The following is a 19484-nucleotide window of genomic DNA, read 5'->3' on the forward strand; positions in this document are numbered from 1 at the left end:
CAGCCCATTAGAAAAATGGGCAAAAGATATGAACAAGCATTTCACAAGAAGAAAAAAATGGATAGCAGATGAATAGGATAAGTTGGTCAACTGCGTTAGTAATTTGAAGAGAAATACAGTTTAAACCCACACGGGACTATCTTAAGTTTGTTGACACTGAGGATTCTGTGGCTGTAAGCTAGAGCTTAAAATTCATTTATTCATTTAGTTAGTAATTTGCTCTGTGCTAGGCACTGTTTTAGACACTTTGGCCATATCAGTGAATAAAATAAACAAACATCCATGCCTTGTAGAGGATGTTTGCATGTGGAGGGTTGAGGGATAGGATCAGACAATAAGCAATTGCATTAAAATGGAAAGTAGTACTAAAAATAGAGTAATAAATATGGCAACCTTGAAGAATAATGTTATAAACATCAGTAGTAACTAGGACTTAGGCAAATATGAAATGTTAATACCTGTGTGCTAGAACAAATGAAAATTTAAGTGTAATTTCATGTATGCATATCAAAGTTAAAAGTGAAGCCAGAAAATATCAAAAATATCTGAAAATAGCATTTTATTTGTCTGTTGTCTTTATGCATTACTTTCACACAATTCATAGAATAAATAAAAAATCTGGAGGAGATGCTTAAGCTTTTTTTTTTCCAGAAATATTCATTAATTAAACAAATAATTGAGCACAATCTTTTTGCTGACCACTTTATGTCCTGGGTCTCACAGTAGTGAACAAAACATTCAAAATCCTGGGCAGTTTAGAGTCACTTCTAGGGGAAAAAACAGGTACAAATTACATTATTGCCAAGAAACTTCTAAAACAAGCAAAAAGTTAATGAAAAATATTCAAGGCTACAATATATTAACTGTAAATAGTGAAGATAAGGTACTAGGATTTCTTAAGACTCAAAAGGCCGAATCACCAAGTTTGATTTTTTAAAAATTCTGTTTATTTTTAATTGATTTATGGTTGCTTTACAATAGATTTTTTAAAATATATAATCACTGCTAGTTTTCTTAGCACAGAGAAAACTGGAGAAGGAAATTGATAGTGTATATTGAGTACATTCAAAAGTTACATCGAAATGTTAAAATAGAACATTAAGAACTGTCTTCCTGAGCCAGTGTAAGAAAAATGAATCATTAGTTTATTCATTACTACTCCCCATTTTTTTTTAATTTTTGAAAATTTATTTTAATTGGAGGCTAATTACAATATTGTGGTGGTTTTTGCCATATGGTCACATGAATCAGCCATGGACTACCCCCCAATTTTATCTTCATTAGCTCACTGACTTGGAGTTTGATGGAGCACCAAAAGTAGCTTTTAGTGAGATCCATAAATTTGGAGTCCTTTTTTATTTAAAATGGTTAAAACTAACAGATCATCAAATGCTTGTTGCCATTTGTCATTTCCAAAAACCTTAGAAGAATATTAAGTTGGAAGAAAAATTGTCATTCTGCAACACGGCCAATAATGTTATGTTTATTTAAAATTATATTTTATTTTTTAATAAGCTTCTTTTTGTTTTCAGCATTGATGCCGATGGGACAATGACAGTGGACTGGAATGAATGGCGAGACTACTTCTTATTTAACCCCGTTACAGATATTGAGGAAATCATCCGTTTCTGGAAACATTCTACTGTGAGTCCACTTTATGTATTAATTGTCACTTATTTGGAGCTGTAAACCATTGGTATAGTTATTATCCAGGAGTACTCTGCAACACTTGTGGGTCAGGTGCCTAAGTCTCTGTAGCTAGCTCATTGACTTATAAGAATTCTACATACCCTGTTAGGTGTGGGGACTTCCCTGGTGGCTCAGACGGTAAATCATCTGCCTATGTGGGAGATGTGGGAGACCTGGGTTCAATCCCTGGGTCGGAAAGATCCCCTGGAAAAGGAAATGGCAACCCACTCCAGTGCTCTTGCCTGAAAAATCCCATGGACGGAGGAGCCTGGTAGGCTACAGTCCATGGGGTCTCATAGAGTCAGACATGACTGAATATCTTAAAAAAAAAAAACAAACCAACCCAAGACTTCATAAAGATTGCAGGTGTAGTTCCTATGTTTGCCATTCACAAAACTTGGAAGAGCTACTGCCTTCCAGAAATCTTGTGAAGATAAGCTGCTCAGCTTTTATAGCCATTTAAGGATTCTGCCTTCAGTTCAGTTCAGTTCAGTTGCTCAGTTGTGTCTGACTCTTTGTAACCCCATGAATTGCAGCACTCCAGGCCTCCCTGTCTATCACTAACTCCTGGAGTTTACGCAAACTCTTGTCCATCGAGTTGGTAGTACCACCCAGCCATCTCATCCTCTGTCGTCCCCTTCTCCTCCTGCCCCTAATCCCTCCCAGCATCAGAGTCTTTTCCAACGAGTCAACTCTTCACATGAGGTGGCCAAAGTATTGGAGTTTCAGCTTCAACATCAGTCCTTCCAATGAACACCCAGGACTAATCTCCTTTAGGATGGACTGGTTGGATCTCCTTGCAGTCCAAGGGACTCTCAAGAGTCTTCTCCAACACCACAGTTCAAAAGCATCAATTCTTTGGTGCTTAGCTTTCTTCACAGTCCAACTCTCACATCCGTACATGACCACTGGAAAAACCATAGCCTTGAGTAGACAGACCTTTGTTGGCAAAGTAATGTCTCTGCTTTTTAATATGCTGTCTAGGTTGGTCATAACTTTCCTTCCAAGGAGTAAGCATCTTTTAATTTCATGGCTACAATCACCATCTGCAGTGACTTTGGAGCCCAAAAAATAAAGTCTGACATTGTTTCCCCTGTTTCTCCATCTATTTCCCATGAAATGATGGGACCAGATGCCATGATCTTAGTTTTCTGAATGTTGAGCTTTAAGCCAACTTTTTCACTCTCCTCTTTCACTTTCATCAAGAAGCTCTTTAGTTCCTCTTCACTTTCTGCCATAAGGGTGGTGTCATCTGCATATCTGAGATTATTGATATTTCTCCCAGCAATCTTGATTCCAGCTTGTGCTTCTTCCAGCCCAGCATTTCTCATGTTGTACTCTGCATAGAAGTTAAATAAGCAGGGTGACAATATACAGCCTTGATGTACTCCTTTTCCTATTTGGAACCAGTCTGTTGTTCCATGTCCAGTTCTAACTGTTGCTTCCTGACCTGCATATAGATTTCTCAAGAGTCAGCATAGGTTATATATACATATATATACAGCATATAGAAACTGTATAGGTTTCTATACAGTCAGCAAAAACAAGACCGGGAGCTGACTGTGGCTCAGATCATGAACTCCTTATTGCCAAATTCAGACTTAAACTGAAGAAAGTAGGGAAAACCACTAGACCATTCAGGTATGACCTAAATCAAATCCCTTACGGTTATACAGTGGAAATGAGAAATAGATTTAAGGGACTAGATCTGATAGAGTGCCTGATGAACTATGGACAGAGGTTCGTGACGTTGTACAGGAGACAGGGATCAAGACCATCCCCATGGAAAAGAAATGCAATAAAGCAAAACGGCTGTCTGAGGAGGCCTTACAAATAGCTGTGAAAAGAAGGGAAGCGAAAAGCAAAGGAGAAAAGGAAAGATATAAGCATCTGAATGCAGAGTTCCAAAAAATAGCAAGGAGAGATAAGAAAGCCTTCCTCAGTGATCAATGCAAAGAAATAGAGGAAAACAATAGAATGGGAAAGACTAGAGATCTCTTCAAGAAAATTAGAGATACCAAGGGAACATTTCATGCAAAGATGGTCTCGATAACGGACAGAAATGGTAGGGACCTAACAGAAGCAGAAGATATTAAGAAGAGGTGGCAAGAATACACAGAAGAACTGTACAAAAAAGATCTCCATGACCCAGATAATCACGATGGTGTGATCACTCACCTAGAGCCAGACATCCCGGAATGTAAAGTCAAGTGGGCCTTAAGAAGCATCACTATGAACAAAGCTAGTGGAGGTGATGGAATTCCAGTTGAGCTATTCCAAATCCTGAAAGATGATGCTGTGAAAGTGCTGCACTCAGTATGCCAGCAAATTTGGAAAACTCAGCAATGGCCACAGGACTGGAAAAGGTCAGTTTTCATTCCAATCACAAAGAAAGGCAATGCCAAAAAATGGTCAAACTACCACACAACTGTACTCATCTCACACGCTGGTAAAGTAATGCTTAAAATTCTCCAAGCCAGGCTTTAGCAATATGTGAACCGTGAACTTCCAGATGTTCAAGCTAGTTTTAGAAAAGACAGAGGAACCAGAGATCAAATTGCCAACATCCGCTGGATCATCGAAAAAGCAAGAGAGTTCCAGAAAAACATCTCTTTCTGCTTTATTGAGTATGCCAAAGCCTTTGACTCTGTGGATTCTGCCTTAGGGAAGGGTGAAGGTTACAGGCTGTTACTTCGTACAGATAATATATCACTGAGATAATATAGCTCAGTACCTCATGCTTGATATGGCCAAAGATCCCTTCTGAAACTTGCTTATTCAGATTTATCTCTGGAATAAGGCATCTGTCATAATAATCATGGGAGGTTAAATAAAAGTTTGGCTCATCTGCTCAGCACTGCACACCTATCTCTCTGTATTCCTCAAAACTTTCAAATTTTAATTAAATTACATTAATATCCTGCTGAAATATCTTGACATAAATAAAAATTCATTTCAGTGTGCAATCTGTTCCTGGAAACAATGGAAACTCTTTGAGAGAATTTTAATTTTTCTAATAGGCTTGACTTCTATACTTATTCCTGGATTTCAGTACATTTTATATGTACTAAATGAAGCCTAGCATTCACACTGCCCCTAGTAACAATGCCTAACCTTACCTAGAAAATTGTAAAATTAATGGTGACAAATGCTGGCAGAGGATGAGATGGTTAGATAGCATCACTGACTCAGTGGACATGATTTTGAGCAAACTCCAGGAGATAGTGAAGGACACCGGAACCTGGTGTGCTGCAATCCATGGGGTTGCAGAGTCAGACATGACTTAGCAACTGAACAACAGAAAATGATGCCTTTTCAACTATGAGTATAAAATAATACTATATTAGTAGTTCAGTTGCCTTGATAAAATGTATGCTTATGTGAAATCATATTTATGTAATCAAATTATTATTTTATCTTTGGAGATAGTTAATAGTTGAGGCTATAATCATGTATCCATTTTTTTGATAGTAAAAATGAAGTAGAGGGTTTCTATTGTAGCATAGCTTCTAACCCTGACATTCTTACCTATAAAATCCTTTACACTAGAACCATTTAGATAATAAAGCTGTAAAAATATTATTGTACAGTTTTGTTTCTGTCAAGTTATATTTGTAATCCATTGTAATGTTTAGAATAGATTGAAAGGTAGATAATTTTAAACAGTACCTACCTGTTAGCTAAATTTTTAAATGGCAAGTTAGATTTATAAAAATATTTATAGACAGGAAATAAGTTTAGGACATTCACATTACAATTTTAATTTAATTTTCATTTATATATTTAGAGCACATATCATGATATAAAATATAATGTAGATATAATTTTGAGATAAAAGGAGTATCTTTGAAGAACTGACAAAATAATTCTTTCTATAGCTAGTAAGATTCTCTACATCTGATAAAACACTGCTCTTTCATGCTAACTGAGACCTGGAAAAGTTATCCTGAATCTGTTAAGAAAATTTGTAATTGTTGGTATTGTAAATTTGTAATTACTGTTAATTTTCATTTCTTGTGGACTGATACTGTACTTTATTTAGTGTAAATAGGCAATTTATAATCCTAAATGCTCAGATTGGTTCAGTATAATACTTTCTAAGGATTGAAACTGATCTTTATAAAATAACACGTAATTCTTCTCTCAAAGAAACAAACCTTCTGGAATGATCTATCTTTAATTGAAGGAGCCTGGGGATTTTTCTTCCATTTTAACAGGGTATTGACATAGGAGATAGTTTAACTATTCCAGATGAATTCACAGAAGATGAAAAAAAGTCGGGACAGTGGTGGAGGCAGCTTTTGGCAGGAGGTGTTGCCGGGGCCGTCTCTCGGACAAGCACGGCCCCTCTGGATCGTCTGAAAGTCATGATGCAGGTGAGCTTTAGGACCTTGTGTCTAAGTGCGTCCAAAATATTCCGAAATAGTGAGAAATGTGGTACTTTGAAAAAAGATAAAAGATATCTCAGTAATAATCATACCTTTAAAAAGGAGTCTCTCATTTTTATTGCTATTAATCCTAAATTCAGTCCATGTAAGTATTTATTTTAAATTGTTGGTACATATGTATGTGCTCAGTCACTCAGTCGTGTCTGACTCTTTGTGACCCTATGGACTATAGCCTGCAAGGTTCCTCTGTCCGTGGGCTTTTCCAGGTAAGAATACTGGAATGGGTTGCCATTTTCTTCTCCAGGAAGGTGTGATGAACTTTTAATCTTGGCATCCTGTGCCTATTCAAATGTTTAATTAGAAAGGAAAATCTCTGGCCATTGTTGTAGTACTCTCCTTAAACTACTTATATTTTCCTTCTACTTTATGTACTTTCTTAAAAGAGGGTTTTTTTCTGAAATCTAGACTGTTGGAACAAGGATGTAATTTAAAAAGTTATTCTAAATCTGAGGTTAGCAGAAGTGACCTGGTTTTATAGATTGACTTTGCTATTTACTAGCAGTGTAACCCTGGCTGGTTGGTGCTCATTATGGTAACCCATTTAATCTAATAATGCAGCCAGGGGATTTTATCCTCATATTATCTGGCTCAGAGAGTTGAATAACTTTTCCCTCACAACAAATTAGACAAGGAATGGAGTGTTTTTGACTATATTTCTCATACTGCCTGAAACCCCTGAGGCTTCATTTTCTTTCATTCTAGAATGGGAGCAAGACTATCTAGCAAGAGTGGTAAAAACATTAAACAATGTAAGTTATGGGAAAATGCCTGGTAGGCTGGAATACCCCCCTAGAATATAGTAGTTGCTTTAAGAAGGTTTTTTAAAAATTGTATTATTGTTCCTGTGGTCAGTACTTTTGTATTTGTCCTTAGATTTCTGTACAGAATGATTTCTGACAATATTTTCAATGAGAATTCATCTAGAATATATCTACATCTCAAAATATATTTAGGGGTAATGATACTACTTTAAAGAGAAAGGAGAGAGCATGTATTTTTGTTTTTAGGAATGGTAGTAAATTGGCTGAGAAATTTTGAATAAGCTTTCATCTTTCCTTTGTCATATTTTACTGTGCAGTTTATTTAAAATAAAATGGATATATTTTGACTTTATTTCCTACAAGTTCAGAAAGTTTCTCAAAGTACCTTTGGATTCAGTAATTCACAGAACTCACTTTAAGCTTTTATACTTATGGTTATGGTTTATTATAGCTAAAGATACAGATTACAATCAGCCAAGGAGCAAAGAACATAGGGCTGAGTCCATGGAAGAGTCAAATGCAGAATTTCTGTTGTTTTCTCCCCGAAGAGTCACAGTGTGTTATTTCTTGGCATCAGCCTGTGACAACATGCACAGAGTTGCACACTGGTCAAGGAAGCTCACCTAAGTCTTTGATGTTGAGGGTTTTTATTGTGACTACATCACATACTGCCCTCGTGGCTAACGTTTAATCTTCAGCCCCTCCGATCTTTTTTTTTTTTTTTTTAATGTAGTAGTGACTCATTTTGTGTAAGCTGAAACAATCAGAAGAATAGCTGACTTTTGACAGAGAAGGAGATATACTGTATGACTTCCCTTAAATGTGGAATCTAAAAAGAAATTATACAATGAGCTTGCTTACAAAACAAGAAGAGATTCACAGGCTTAGAGAACAAACTTATGGTTGCCAGAGGGAAGGGATAGTTAGGGAGCTTGGGATGGACGTGTGGCGCACTGCTATATTTAAAATGGAAAGCCAATGAGGACCTACTGCTCCTGGTAGCACATGGAACTGCTCGATGTTATGTAGAAGCCTGGATGGGAGGGGAATTTGGAGGAGAATGGATACATGTGAATGTATGGCTGATTCCTTCTGCTGTTCACCTGAGACTATCACAACATTGCTAATTGGCTATATCCCAATGCAAAATAAAAACAAAAAAGGATAGCTGACTTCTTTATTTGGGGTTTATTATATGTAATCAGTTTTAGATAGAGGCAAGCATAGGGTCTAGTTTATTTAAACAACTATGACATTGGTAGTACGAGTCAGGTAATTTATTGATAGTCTCGGGGTCAAGAGTTCACACATGATACCTCAAGATAAGCCATGGAATGTACAGGTTTTGTTTTTGGTGTCAGGCTATGTATATCCTAGTCTCTATGGTTCTGATAAACATAATATCCAAATTGTTTTCAGTCCTATTTATATTTCATGTCTGTCTTATTTCTCAGAGGGGAGGAATAATATATTGCCTTCACTATATTTTTCTAATTTTTCTTACATTGAACTTGCTCATATGCCAAAGGGTGTTTCATAGCCTAATAAGTATTAAGTTGGTTCATATTATCTTATGAGTGTTGTTCATGATTTTAATTTCGATCATGTCTTCTCTGCTTTCCCAAAATGAGAATATCAATTTTTCTTAGAGTCAGGCTTCTACAATGGTGGTAATAGTTCTTCCCATTATATATTTTCTCAACCTTCTATATTTTCAAATACATCTTTTTGTAGTAATAAATAGTATTGAAGGAAAGAGAGTGGTTGTATTGCTGCTTTAGAAATAGTAATGATAGTATCTCAACAGTATTTTATATCATTTTGCTTTATTTTTAGGTCCATGGATCAAAATCAGCGAAAATGAACATATATGGCGGCTTTCAACAGATGGTGAAAGAAGGAGGTATCCGCTCGCTTTGGAGAGGAAATGGTACAAATGTCATTAAAATTGCTCCTGAGACAGCTGTTAAGTTCTGGGCATATGAACAGGTAATAGTTATCATCTATGGAATTTGTTAACAAGGAGGAGTCAAACTGATTCAATAACAATTAAAATACCTAAAATATTAGATTATTATTTTAATACCTGATAATTTTCCACATATACTCTATGAAGAATTTCTGTTACAGGAGATTAGATTAATTTAGAGATTCCACACTAAATTCTGGGATTCTGAATTTCATATTACTTATATCAGAAAGGTTTTTGTGTTTTCTAAGTAGCTCTTAAAGGAAATGCAAGATTTTATCTTACTCATTTTGAATTCAGAATAGAAGTTGCACATGAACATAAGTTTTTATGAAAGTGTCCCCATCCAGAATCTGGAAGGAAAACTTTTAAGTTCAGATCCTTTGTGTAATCTGACATTGCTATAAAACTGAGTTGAATTTAGAATGAAAGCTCCATCAGTTGGGGGCTTGGCTGTTTCTCCATGCACTCTAGCACATGGACAGAGCCTGGCATGTGATAAGTCTTCAATAAGTGTTGAATGAGTGAGTGAATGAGTAAATGAATGAATGTGATTTACTTCTGAATTAACCTTTCTGTTAATTTGATGTTAAAAGGAAATACACTAGTGGATTTTTAGAATTGGCTTCTCTATATGGTCCGTAGCAGAGTTGTCTAGTTAAGCATGCACAAAATTATTCTTTCCATGATTTCTTTTGTCATTGTTAACCATAGATAATAAGAACCTTGAAATTTAACTCCACCTTATATGTTGTATTATTTCAAATAGATTTTTGATTATTTTTGAAAGTATTTGGTTTTTTTTTTTAGTGTTTAGTTCTTAAGCAACAGAATACTCTTGAGAAGGTTACAAAGTCTAGAGGAGTCTTTTCTTGGCTTAAAAAATAGAGAAGCAAAGAAAAAAATAAAAAAATCTAGCCTCTATGACTTAAATTATAGCCTGTCATTGGGAAGGATATTTTCCCTCTATGAAATCATGAGTTAGGGCTTACATTTTAGATACCTGTAGGTTATTCTGACCACATACTGGATTTTATGATAGGAAAGCCAGAGCCTAAAACAAATATTGAAGTATATTAATAAAACCATTATTCCGTAGGCAGGAAGTCAGTATTTGTAGAAGTTTGTATTAGTGTAAGCAGATATGTGTGTTACACTTTATGCTACGTGGCTAATTTTGACTTTGGACACCACCAACAGGCATCCTCTGCTTCCATCCAGCCAGACTCCTTTCTGGGTGCTCTTCACAGTATTCTAATTTCTGCATGATAACTTTTCTTAGAGATCAGGAGACAGCTCTCTGCGCAAGGTGGTGCAGTGTCCTTGTGGTGGTCTCTGGGTCCTGTTTTGCCTGTTTATTTTCTCTCCCTGGTGTAAGTCTGTTTATCCCTCAGGGCTCTGTTAAGTCCAGCTTCCTATTAGAAGCATTTCCTAAGCATCCCAACCAAAACTGATGCCTCAGCTGCCTGACTTCCTTAGAATACTATATTATGGAATATTCAGTTTTCCATTGGATAATAGACAACCCATTCTTTTCCCCAGTGAATTGTAAACTACTTTGGGATAACTATTATGCCATACATATTCTCAAATTTCCCAGAGTACCTAGCTAGCTCCCTTCTGGATTCAAATAGGTTTTGTTTCATTGAAAAACTAACAGTTTAGAAAAATGGAGAAAAGGATAGTGTCAGCCTGGTAGGTAGATGTCTTAAACACATCAACAGAGGATAAAGTGGTGGTCCATTTTGGTTCTCACTGGTATAACAGTGTGATTTTATCAGAATCAGGGAGGCAGTGTCGTGGTGTGTTCTCATGGTTTCAGCTGCCATCTGTATTCTAACTGCCTTCCCTTCTAGCATTTTTCTATTCCTCTTAGTACCTACACATCCACCTGTGCACTGCATATCTGTGCACCTCCACCTAGATATCCCAGGGGTACTTCACAGTCATCCCTCCACCACCCCCCTTCTAGTCACACAGACACACACACACAGACACACACGCACACATCCCATTCCTCTTTCTCTAGGTCTTACGGTGGTAAACATGATTCAGCACTTTACTGGAGAGTTATTTCCTCCAGGAAACCTTCCCTGTGTTTTCCTCTGTTAGAACTTTCATCAGAATTCAGTATTGAATTCAGGACTGTGAGCTTCCTTAGGCAGTATTTGTTTTCAGTGTATATTCCCAGTTCCGGAAAATCCCTGTTGAATGAATGAAAACAAAGAACTGCCAGAGCTGGGTTTGGAGCCCAAGGTTGCTCTCAGTCTTAAGTTCATTAAGATGAAAGGAAAGATGGGTATTTTGCACAGAAGTGGCAGCCCGTGGACAGAAATGTAGGCATGGGAGAGCATCATTCACTAAGGAAGCTGAAGTTTCACTGGGCTCAAGTGTCATGGAGTGGATGTCCAGGAAGATGTTGATGAAAACAGGCTGGACAGATAGGCAGGAGCCAGATGTGATGGGAGTCTGGATTTTATCCGTGGGGAGGACATTACTGAAGTGTCCTATGTAGGGAAGTGGAATGAGTGTATTTGCATGTAAGATCAACCTGGAAAGTAGAGGTGTTGGAAGAGAGTGAGGCTCTATTGGAGGCAGGAAGACTATTTAAGGAAATAATTCAGGGATTCAGGTAGGAAATGATGAGTATCAGTATAAGGCAGTGGCTGCAGTGATTGGCAAAAAACTGATGTGAACTGAAAAGTATTTGGGGAAATAGAAACAACAGAACTCACTGAGTGGATGTGGAGGTGAAAAAGAAGAATCAAGAATGATTTCTGATTTCTAACTTGAGCAACCAAATACGCAGAAAAGACAAGAAGAATCAATCTTGAGATCAAATGATAGGTTGCATTTTGCACAGGCTGGGCTTTAGCTCTTTCTGTAACATGTAGAAGGAGTAGACAATAGGACCTTTGATCTCTGATAGGTTGTTATTGAGGTGAAGGCTTTGGAATAGATCACTCAAGAAGACTTACAGAATGTGAAGAGTTCTGGGGATAGGCCCAGGGAGAAGTAGAAGGAGAAACCTGCAAAGGAGACTGAGAAGGAGCAGCCAAAGGGACAGAAAGGAATTCATAGAAAGTGATGGCCTAGGAGTCAGAGGAAGAAGAGACTTTCATGAAGGGTAGGAAATATGATAAAAAGTTTTATCTTTTAGGATTTATCACCTCAGGGATAGGAAAACTTGGTATAAATGTTTCAGAGAAGTAGTGAGGTGAGAAACCAATTGAGATGAGCTAAAGGGAATGGGAGGCGAAGAAAACTGGACAGTAGACACCTTTGTTAGGAATTTACCTTCAATGAAAGGGAGGAGAAAAGACAAGGGAGAGAGTGAGAATGGAAGGATGTTGGATTTTGATATTTTGTTTTCATGGCATGCCTGTGGCTGAAGGAAGCATGTCAGTACAAAGAAGGAAGTTAAAAAATATAAGTGAGACAGTTAGATAAGTGTTGCAGGTATTCAGGGAAAGTATGTGTGTCGGGTAGGAGTGGAAGGGCGGGGGAAGAAATGTTATCCAGATTGTGGCAGGATTTGCCTTTGACTGCATGGAGAACTCTTCTCATGTCAGCTTAGGAAGAAGTGAATGTGGGTGATTTTGCGGGAAGTGGACAAAAATACCAAGATATCCTTGCCTGATGGCCTCTTTGTTCTTTCTTGAGTTCCCAAGAAAGGACTTTTTTTTTTTTTTTTTTAGAATGAGGGAGGAAGTGGTACTGGAAGCTGGAGGAGAATGGAATGGAGAAGGTTGAAATAGATATTCTGACAAATGGAGAGAGAGTTGACATGGATAGGGTGGATGGAAAGAAAAACAAATTGGAAGAAAGAAAGGAAATAAATTGAAATCCTGAAAAGGTTTTGAATGGCTTTGAGAGCCCATCTAAACCTCCTTTGAAAAAGTCAAATTCTGTGGCCTTGAGCAAGCCTCTTAAAGCCTCTGTCACCTGACACCACATCCCTGGGGTAGAAACTAAGCTTGGTGACATAGGGTTAAGCCCTTGTCACTTTGCCTAACCCTGTATCTCTGTCCTCAACTCTTCCCTTTGTGCATGGTATGTTTTGGGGTGCAAAAGCCCCAAACCCGTACTCTTAAAATATTTATTCTCTACCAGGCACTAAGTATTTACTGAGTCCTTTTGATGGGTGCTTTGGGTTGGGGTACAGTATGTAAAAGATATGTCTTCAAGGTTCCTATTCATATGCAGGATGGTTGTCGATAAATTGTGTTTAATGATTGTGATGATCTAACATGCAGGGAAATTAATAGGGCCTATGCAGAAGAGGAGTTTTGGTTATTAACATTATGATGTAGTTCAAGAAATAGAGCCCATAGAAACATTGACTTTTGGGGGAGGCAGATATCTGCCATTTGGGGAACTTTTTGAAATTGTATTCAATTTTTATCATGAGCAGAGAAGCACAACTTTACTAGGACAAAGTATTCCTGTAATTTTGCACTAAGTTCTTCTGATTTTAAGGAATTGAACTCTGGCTGGCTCAGGAAAGCCAGGTCGGGGTGGCGGTAGGGGTCACTGTGGGGATGCCTGGAGCATTAAGGGGAGGAACCTTAGGGAGTGCAGAAGTGGAACCTCGCTGACCTGTCCCTTCTCCGTGTGTCTGCTTCTTTGTCACGTTGTCCATTTCTCCCTCTGGTATCAGTGCCTAATTACATGTGTAGACCCATGTCACAATTCTAGGAGAAAGAATCTGATTTGCTTGGCTTCTAACCACAGTCTAATTTGGGCAGAGGTTTTCTCTCCAAGCTGTATAAAGATGATAATGATAATAATAGTAATAACAACAACAATGTTTATTGAACATTTGCCCAGCACTGTGCTGTGTTATATGTGTTACCTAATAATTCTTTCAACAACCCCATTTGGTATAGGTATTGTTATCACAGATGAGGCACCTGCAGTTTGGGTATGTTTGTGAACTTACTCAGAGCCATATAGTTGTATGTTCAGGGTTCCTGTTCAGGTCTGCCTGCCTTTGGAGCCCATGATATTAACATCCTGCCCCATCAATATTTTGGCTGCACTTGTGCCAGACTTCCACCCATGGCCGGATGAGCCTTGTCACTTGCTTTAGTACTGGTGGGCCAATACTGGTGGGGTCTGGGGTTGTTTTGTTAGTGTAATCATACGTATTATCTACAAAAACTGTTTTTTCTAAGTTGTTTTATTATGTGTTTGTTACTGATTTATTTGTACTGGTGAAAACCATGGGGACAGTATCTAAAAGCTGTGAGACTTTACTAACCTATGCATTTGGAGAAGAATGCTGTGATTCTGTTTCAGCAAAGGAGCTACAGGGTCACCTCTGTGGACCATCTGTGTTTTGTGGAATTCTAACTTGAAAATCACTCTCCAGTAAATGAGTCTATTGGCATTCAAGCCTTGCTTTTCTGTTAGATACTGTTAATGCAGTGTGTGCATTTTGAGAAACATCGCATTGTCAATTAATTGGTTTCTAGGAGCTGATTTGTATTTTGGTATTTTGTCTTAGCTTGGGCTGCCATAACAGAGCACCATATGCTGGGTGGTTTAAAGAATGGAAGTTTATTTCTCATGGTTCTAGAGCTGGGGAATCTGTCATCAAGGTGCTTCGGTTTCTGGTGAGGGCTGTCATTTTGGCTTGCAGATGGCCACCCTTTCACTGTCTGTGCACATGGCCTTTCTTTGGTGTATGCGTGTTGGGTGAGGGGGGAGATAGACAGAAAGGAAGAGGCAGAGAAAAGTGAAGGGGAGGGAGGGAGGATGAGATTGAACATGTATGTGGGAGAAAGGTAAAGAGCTCTCTGATGTCTCTTGTAAGAACATTAACCCTGTCATGAGGGCCCAATCTCATGATCAGACCATAATTTCTCCCAAAGGCGCCATCTCCAGATACCATGCATTGGAGGTTAATGCAGTTTCAAAATATGAATCTGGGGTGGGGGGTGGGAGGGAGAAAGAGGGGAAGAACGCAGTTCATTGTATAGCAAATATTAATGCACATTTAAAACTTCATTTACACAGTACAAGAAGTTGCTTACTGAGGAAGGACAGAAAATAGGAACCTTTGAGAGATTTGTATCTGGTTCCATGGCTGGAGCAACTGCACAGACTTTTATTTATCCTATGGAGGTAAGTACTGTTGTGAAGTCTTTTGTATTAATGGTGTTTGTATTTTTATCTATTGCTGCATAATAGGTTATCCCAAAATTAACAGTTTAAAACATATTTATCATTTAAACTGTTTCTGTGGGGTCACAGTTTCTGTGGGGTCAGGAGTCTGGCCTCTGGTTCAGGATTTCTCACAACCTGCAGTCAGGGTGTCAGCCAGGGCTGCAGTCCCTGCAGGTATCAATGGGGGATGGACTTCCTCTTAAGTTTATTCATGTGTGTATTGCCAGGGCTCCATAGCTATTGGTTGAAGATATCAGTTCCTTATTGCATGGGCCTCTCCATAGGATGCTGTGTATCCTTATAACATGGTAGCTGTATTTTTTTCCAAATCAGTTATCAAAGAGAACACCCAAGATGGAAAGTGCACTCTTTGGTCATATCTGCTCTACTTTGTAGGTTGCACAGACTGCCCCTGGTAGACTGTGGAAGGGGATACATATGGTATAAATACCAGGAGGCTGGGAGAGTTGGGGTTTATCTTGAAGGCTGGTTGCAATAGTGTTAGTAAGAATTAGAACACCCAATTCTCTCTAAAGAGTTTCTGTACCATAAATTTTATAATGGAACCTTAGAATTAGATTAGGTGATGGTAATCCTAACTGGACATCCTTCCAATAGAGCATAGATTAGCAAACCATGGATCTGTGAACTATTTTGTACAGCCTTTTTTTTGGTTTTTGCATTTTTACCTTTCAAAGGTGGTTTAAAAAACAAAACAACAAAATACAAAACCAAAGAATTTGCCTCAGAGACCTGGTATTTTAGTCCTGCAGAAACTAAAATATTCACTTTATAGAAAAAGTTCACCAACTCCTCCTTTAGGGTAAAAATAATATTACAGATGTGGATATCTATTGATATGACAAAGGGTTTTTTAATAACTGAAAAGACCTAAGAAATACCGTTAATTTTCATCTTTATGGTATGTATGTTAATATAGCTTTCCTTTCAAGCATCTTAATATTATTGTTCATATTACTCCACACATCCCTCAAAAGATATCCTAATTAATATCTAAGCTTCCTCTTACATCCTCCACCTCAGTTAATAGCATCACCTTCCCTCTATCCTGCTGGCCACATCCTGAGTTCCATGCTAGAAACTCTTGAGTCATCCTTCCCCCTTCCTCCATATCTAATTTGTCACAGTTTTGTTAAGATATCAATAGATTATCTCTGTTTCCTCTGCCACTCCCTAATTCAGATTCTATTTAAACTAAAGCATCTTCTTGTCTCTGGTCTTAGACCCTCAAGAGAGATACTGTGTAAGAGTTTCTTACACATCAACAAATTGGACAGTCATTTGAGTGACAATATATGCTAGGTATTTGTTCTCTGTAAAATTACTTCTTTCAAATTCTATGATGATAGCATTAGTGTGAATAATAGTATTTGTTATATTCTTTCATAACCAGGTTCTGAAAACCAGGCTGGCTGTAGGCAAAACTGGACAATACTCTGGAATGTTTGATTGTGCCAAGAAGATATTGAAATATGAAGGCATGGGAGCTTTTTACAAAGGTTATGTTCCCAATTTATTAGGCATCATACCTTATGCAGGTATAGATCTTGCTGTATATGAGGTGAGTTTGTAGCAATCTTTTGAATCCAACAATATAGTTAAGTAGTTCTCATTGTTAGAATTTGACTTTATATGGAGAAGTACATGTCTGCCAGGAAACAGTTTGTAAACGAAAGTAAATTCAAGGGTGTATTCTTTGATCTTTCTGAGACCCCATATGCCTGTGATCTTTTGTATTAGATTTCCCTGTTAATTATTTCTATTAATGAAGATAATAGACTCACATTCAGATATAGTTGTTTAATTCTCTAATACCATATACAAAAATAAAATAAAAATAGATTAAAGTGCTAAGGCTGGATACCATAAAACTCCTAGAGGAAAACATAGGCAGAACAAGTCTTCAACATAAATCACAGAAGTATCTTTTTGGACCTATCTCCTAGAGTAAGGGAAATAAAAACAAAAATAAATAAATGGAACCTAATTAAACTTAAAAAGCTTTTGCTCAACAAAGGAAGCCATAAACAACATGAAAAGACTACATGTAGACTAGGATAGAATATTTGCAAACAGTGCTACCAGTGAGGGGTTAATTTCCAAAATTCACAAACAGCTTAATATCAAGAAACAACCTAATTAAAAAAATCAGCAAAAGGCCTCAACAAACATTTCTCCCAAGAAGACATATAGGTGGTCAACAGGCACATGAAAATATGCTCAATATCACGAATTATTAGGGAAGTGCAGATCAAAGCTACAGTGAAGTATCACCTCACAGCAGTCAGTTGGCCATCATTAAAAAGTCTAAAAGTAATAAATGCTGGACACAGTGTGGAAAAAAGGGAATCCTTGTACACTGTTGGTAGGAATGTTAGTTGGTACAACCATTATGGAAAAACAGTATGAAAGTTCCTTAAAAAATAAAAATAGAGCTACCATATGCTTCTGCAGTTCCATTCCTGGGTGTGTATCCAGAGAAAACTTTAATTTGAAAAGATACATGCACCTCAGTGTTCATATCAGCACTATTTAGCCAAGACATGGAAGCTACCTAAAGTCCAGTAACAGAGGAATGGATAAAGAATATGTATTTATACACAGTGGAAACTCAGCCATAAAAAAATGAAATAATGTCATTTGCAGCAAGATGGATGGACCTTGTTTTGTTTAGTTGCTAAGTAGTGTCTCACTGTTTGCCACCCAATGGACTTTAGCCTGCCAGGCTCCTCTACCCATGGGATTTCCCAGGCAAGAATACTGGAATGGGTTGCCACTTCCTTCTCCAGGGGATCTTCCCAATCCAGGGATCAAACCCATGTCTCCTGCACTGGCAGGGGGATTATTTACCACTGAGCTACTGTATAACACAGGAAACTATATTTGATGTCTTATAATAACCTATAATGGAAAATAATCTGAAAAAAAAGACTGTATAACTGAATCACTTTGTTGTATACCTGAAGCTAACGCAACATTGTAAATTAGTTATACTTAAAAAAAATTATTACAGATGTAGTTGTTCAGCTTGGAAGATGATACTAGGGATTTTGAAGAGAGAGATAATAAGCAAAAATGGCATATTTTCTTTGGTTTGTAAAAATTTCATATTGATAAAGCCAAGAGACTGATGTGTGAGTAGCACAGATTTATTCTTTGTACTTGCCAGCCTGAAGAAACCTAGCAGGAAATAATCAAACACAAATCATTTATTTGGGATCAAAGAATTGCAATTCAGTGCATCCAGATTTGGGTAGCAATATCAACATTGTCTGCTAGGGAGTAAAAGGGGTTTTTAATGGCAAAGAAGGGAGGTTTGCATTACAAAGAATTTTAGAGGGAGCTGAAGGCAGAATTTAGTTGGCGAAACATGATTGATGGCTAAGGCTATCACTGGAGGGAGATAAGAATTCATTACTGTGACAAGTTGTCAGTGTTCTTGCAGAGTCCTTGGACTGTCTGTGGTGTGGCCCAGTTCTTAAGTTCATGGTTCCACCTGGTGAGACGTACATAAGGTCTAACTCTTGAATGGCCTTTTGGCTTCATTTTAAAACCCCTTGACATAAATGACTCCATTTTATTTCACATATCACCCTTTTGATCAAGATCATTCTCTAAAAGCATTTCCAAACAACTTAGAGGTTTGCTTTGTCCCATATCACTGGGATGGACCTGTGCCATAAAATCATGTTCCTTGTTGGGGAGAATTTTTAATCTCCAATGCTTACTTCAAAGAGTCAGTGTCAAAGAGTTAGACCACATTTGAGCAACAGGGAGATATTCAGGAAATGACTCTTGGGCAGATTTGGTGACTCATAAGGAAGTTGTAAGTCACTGCTGCTGCTGCTGCTGCTGCTGCTAAGTCGCTTCAGTTGTGTCCGACTCTGTGCGACCCCAGAGACGGCAGCCCACCAGGCTCCTCCGTCCCTGGGATTCTCCAGGCAAGAATACTGGAGTGGGTTGCCATTTCCTTCTCCAATGCATGAAAGTGAAAAGTGAAAGTGAAGTCGCACAGTCCTGTCTGACTCCTAGCGACCCCATGGACTGCAGCCTATCAGGCTCCTCCATCCATGGGATTTTCCAGGCAAGAGTACTGGAGTGGGGTGCCATGCTAAGGGTTAATAACTGACCAGTTAGGATCAGACAGTAATGAGTAGTTTTGCCACTATGTAAAGGGAGAAGAGTTGCAAGGTTGAGCTTGTTGTAGCAGGGTTATGTCACAAGTTAGTAATGATATTTCATATGGGGTAAGACAGCTTGCAGAAAGGTATTGAGTGTGATGAGAATTGAGCAAGCCTCCTGTTGCATGGGGGAACATAGATGATAAGTGGAGAGACAGTAACCATTTCCTCAGTTATGTTGTAAAGGCTGCTGCTTCTGAAATAGCTGTTATGCATGGAGGCAGACCTCTGGCCACAGGTCCGA

At 38.0% G+C, this 19484-nt stretch overlaps 1 protein-coding gene across 1 annotated transcript in view; it reads left to right on the plus strand.

Annotated features, from left to right (window-relative positions):
* The window catches only part of LOC133244191 (mitochondrial adenyl nucleotide antiporter SLC25A24), a 58394-nt gene that overhangs the window by 22129 nt on the left and 16781 nt on the right, over positions 1-19484 (plus strand). Inside the window, exons 4-8 of the mRNA XM_061411005.1 lie at positions 1533-1644; positions 5907-6065; positions 8735-8887; positions 14889-14996; positions 16453-16620. Coding sequence (XP_061266989.1) covers positions 1533-1644; positions 5907-6065; positions 8735-8887; positions 14889-14996; positions 16453-16620 — 700 coding nt within the window. The remainder of the gene's footprint in view (positions 1-1532; positions 1645-5906; positions 6066-8734; positions 8888-14888; positions 14997-16452; positions 16621-19484) is intronic.

This window comes from Bos javanicus, chromosome 3, assembly GCF_032452875.1.
Source record: "Bos javanicus breed banteng chromosome 3, ARS-OSU_banteng_1.0, whole genome shotgun sequence".
In the NCBI taxonomy this organism is placed as follows: Eukaryota; Metazoa; Chordata; class Mammalia; order Artiodactyla; family Bovidae; genus Bos; species Bos javanicus.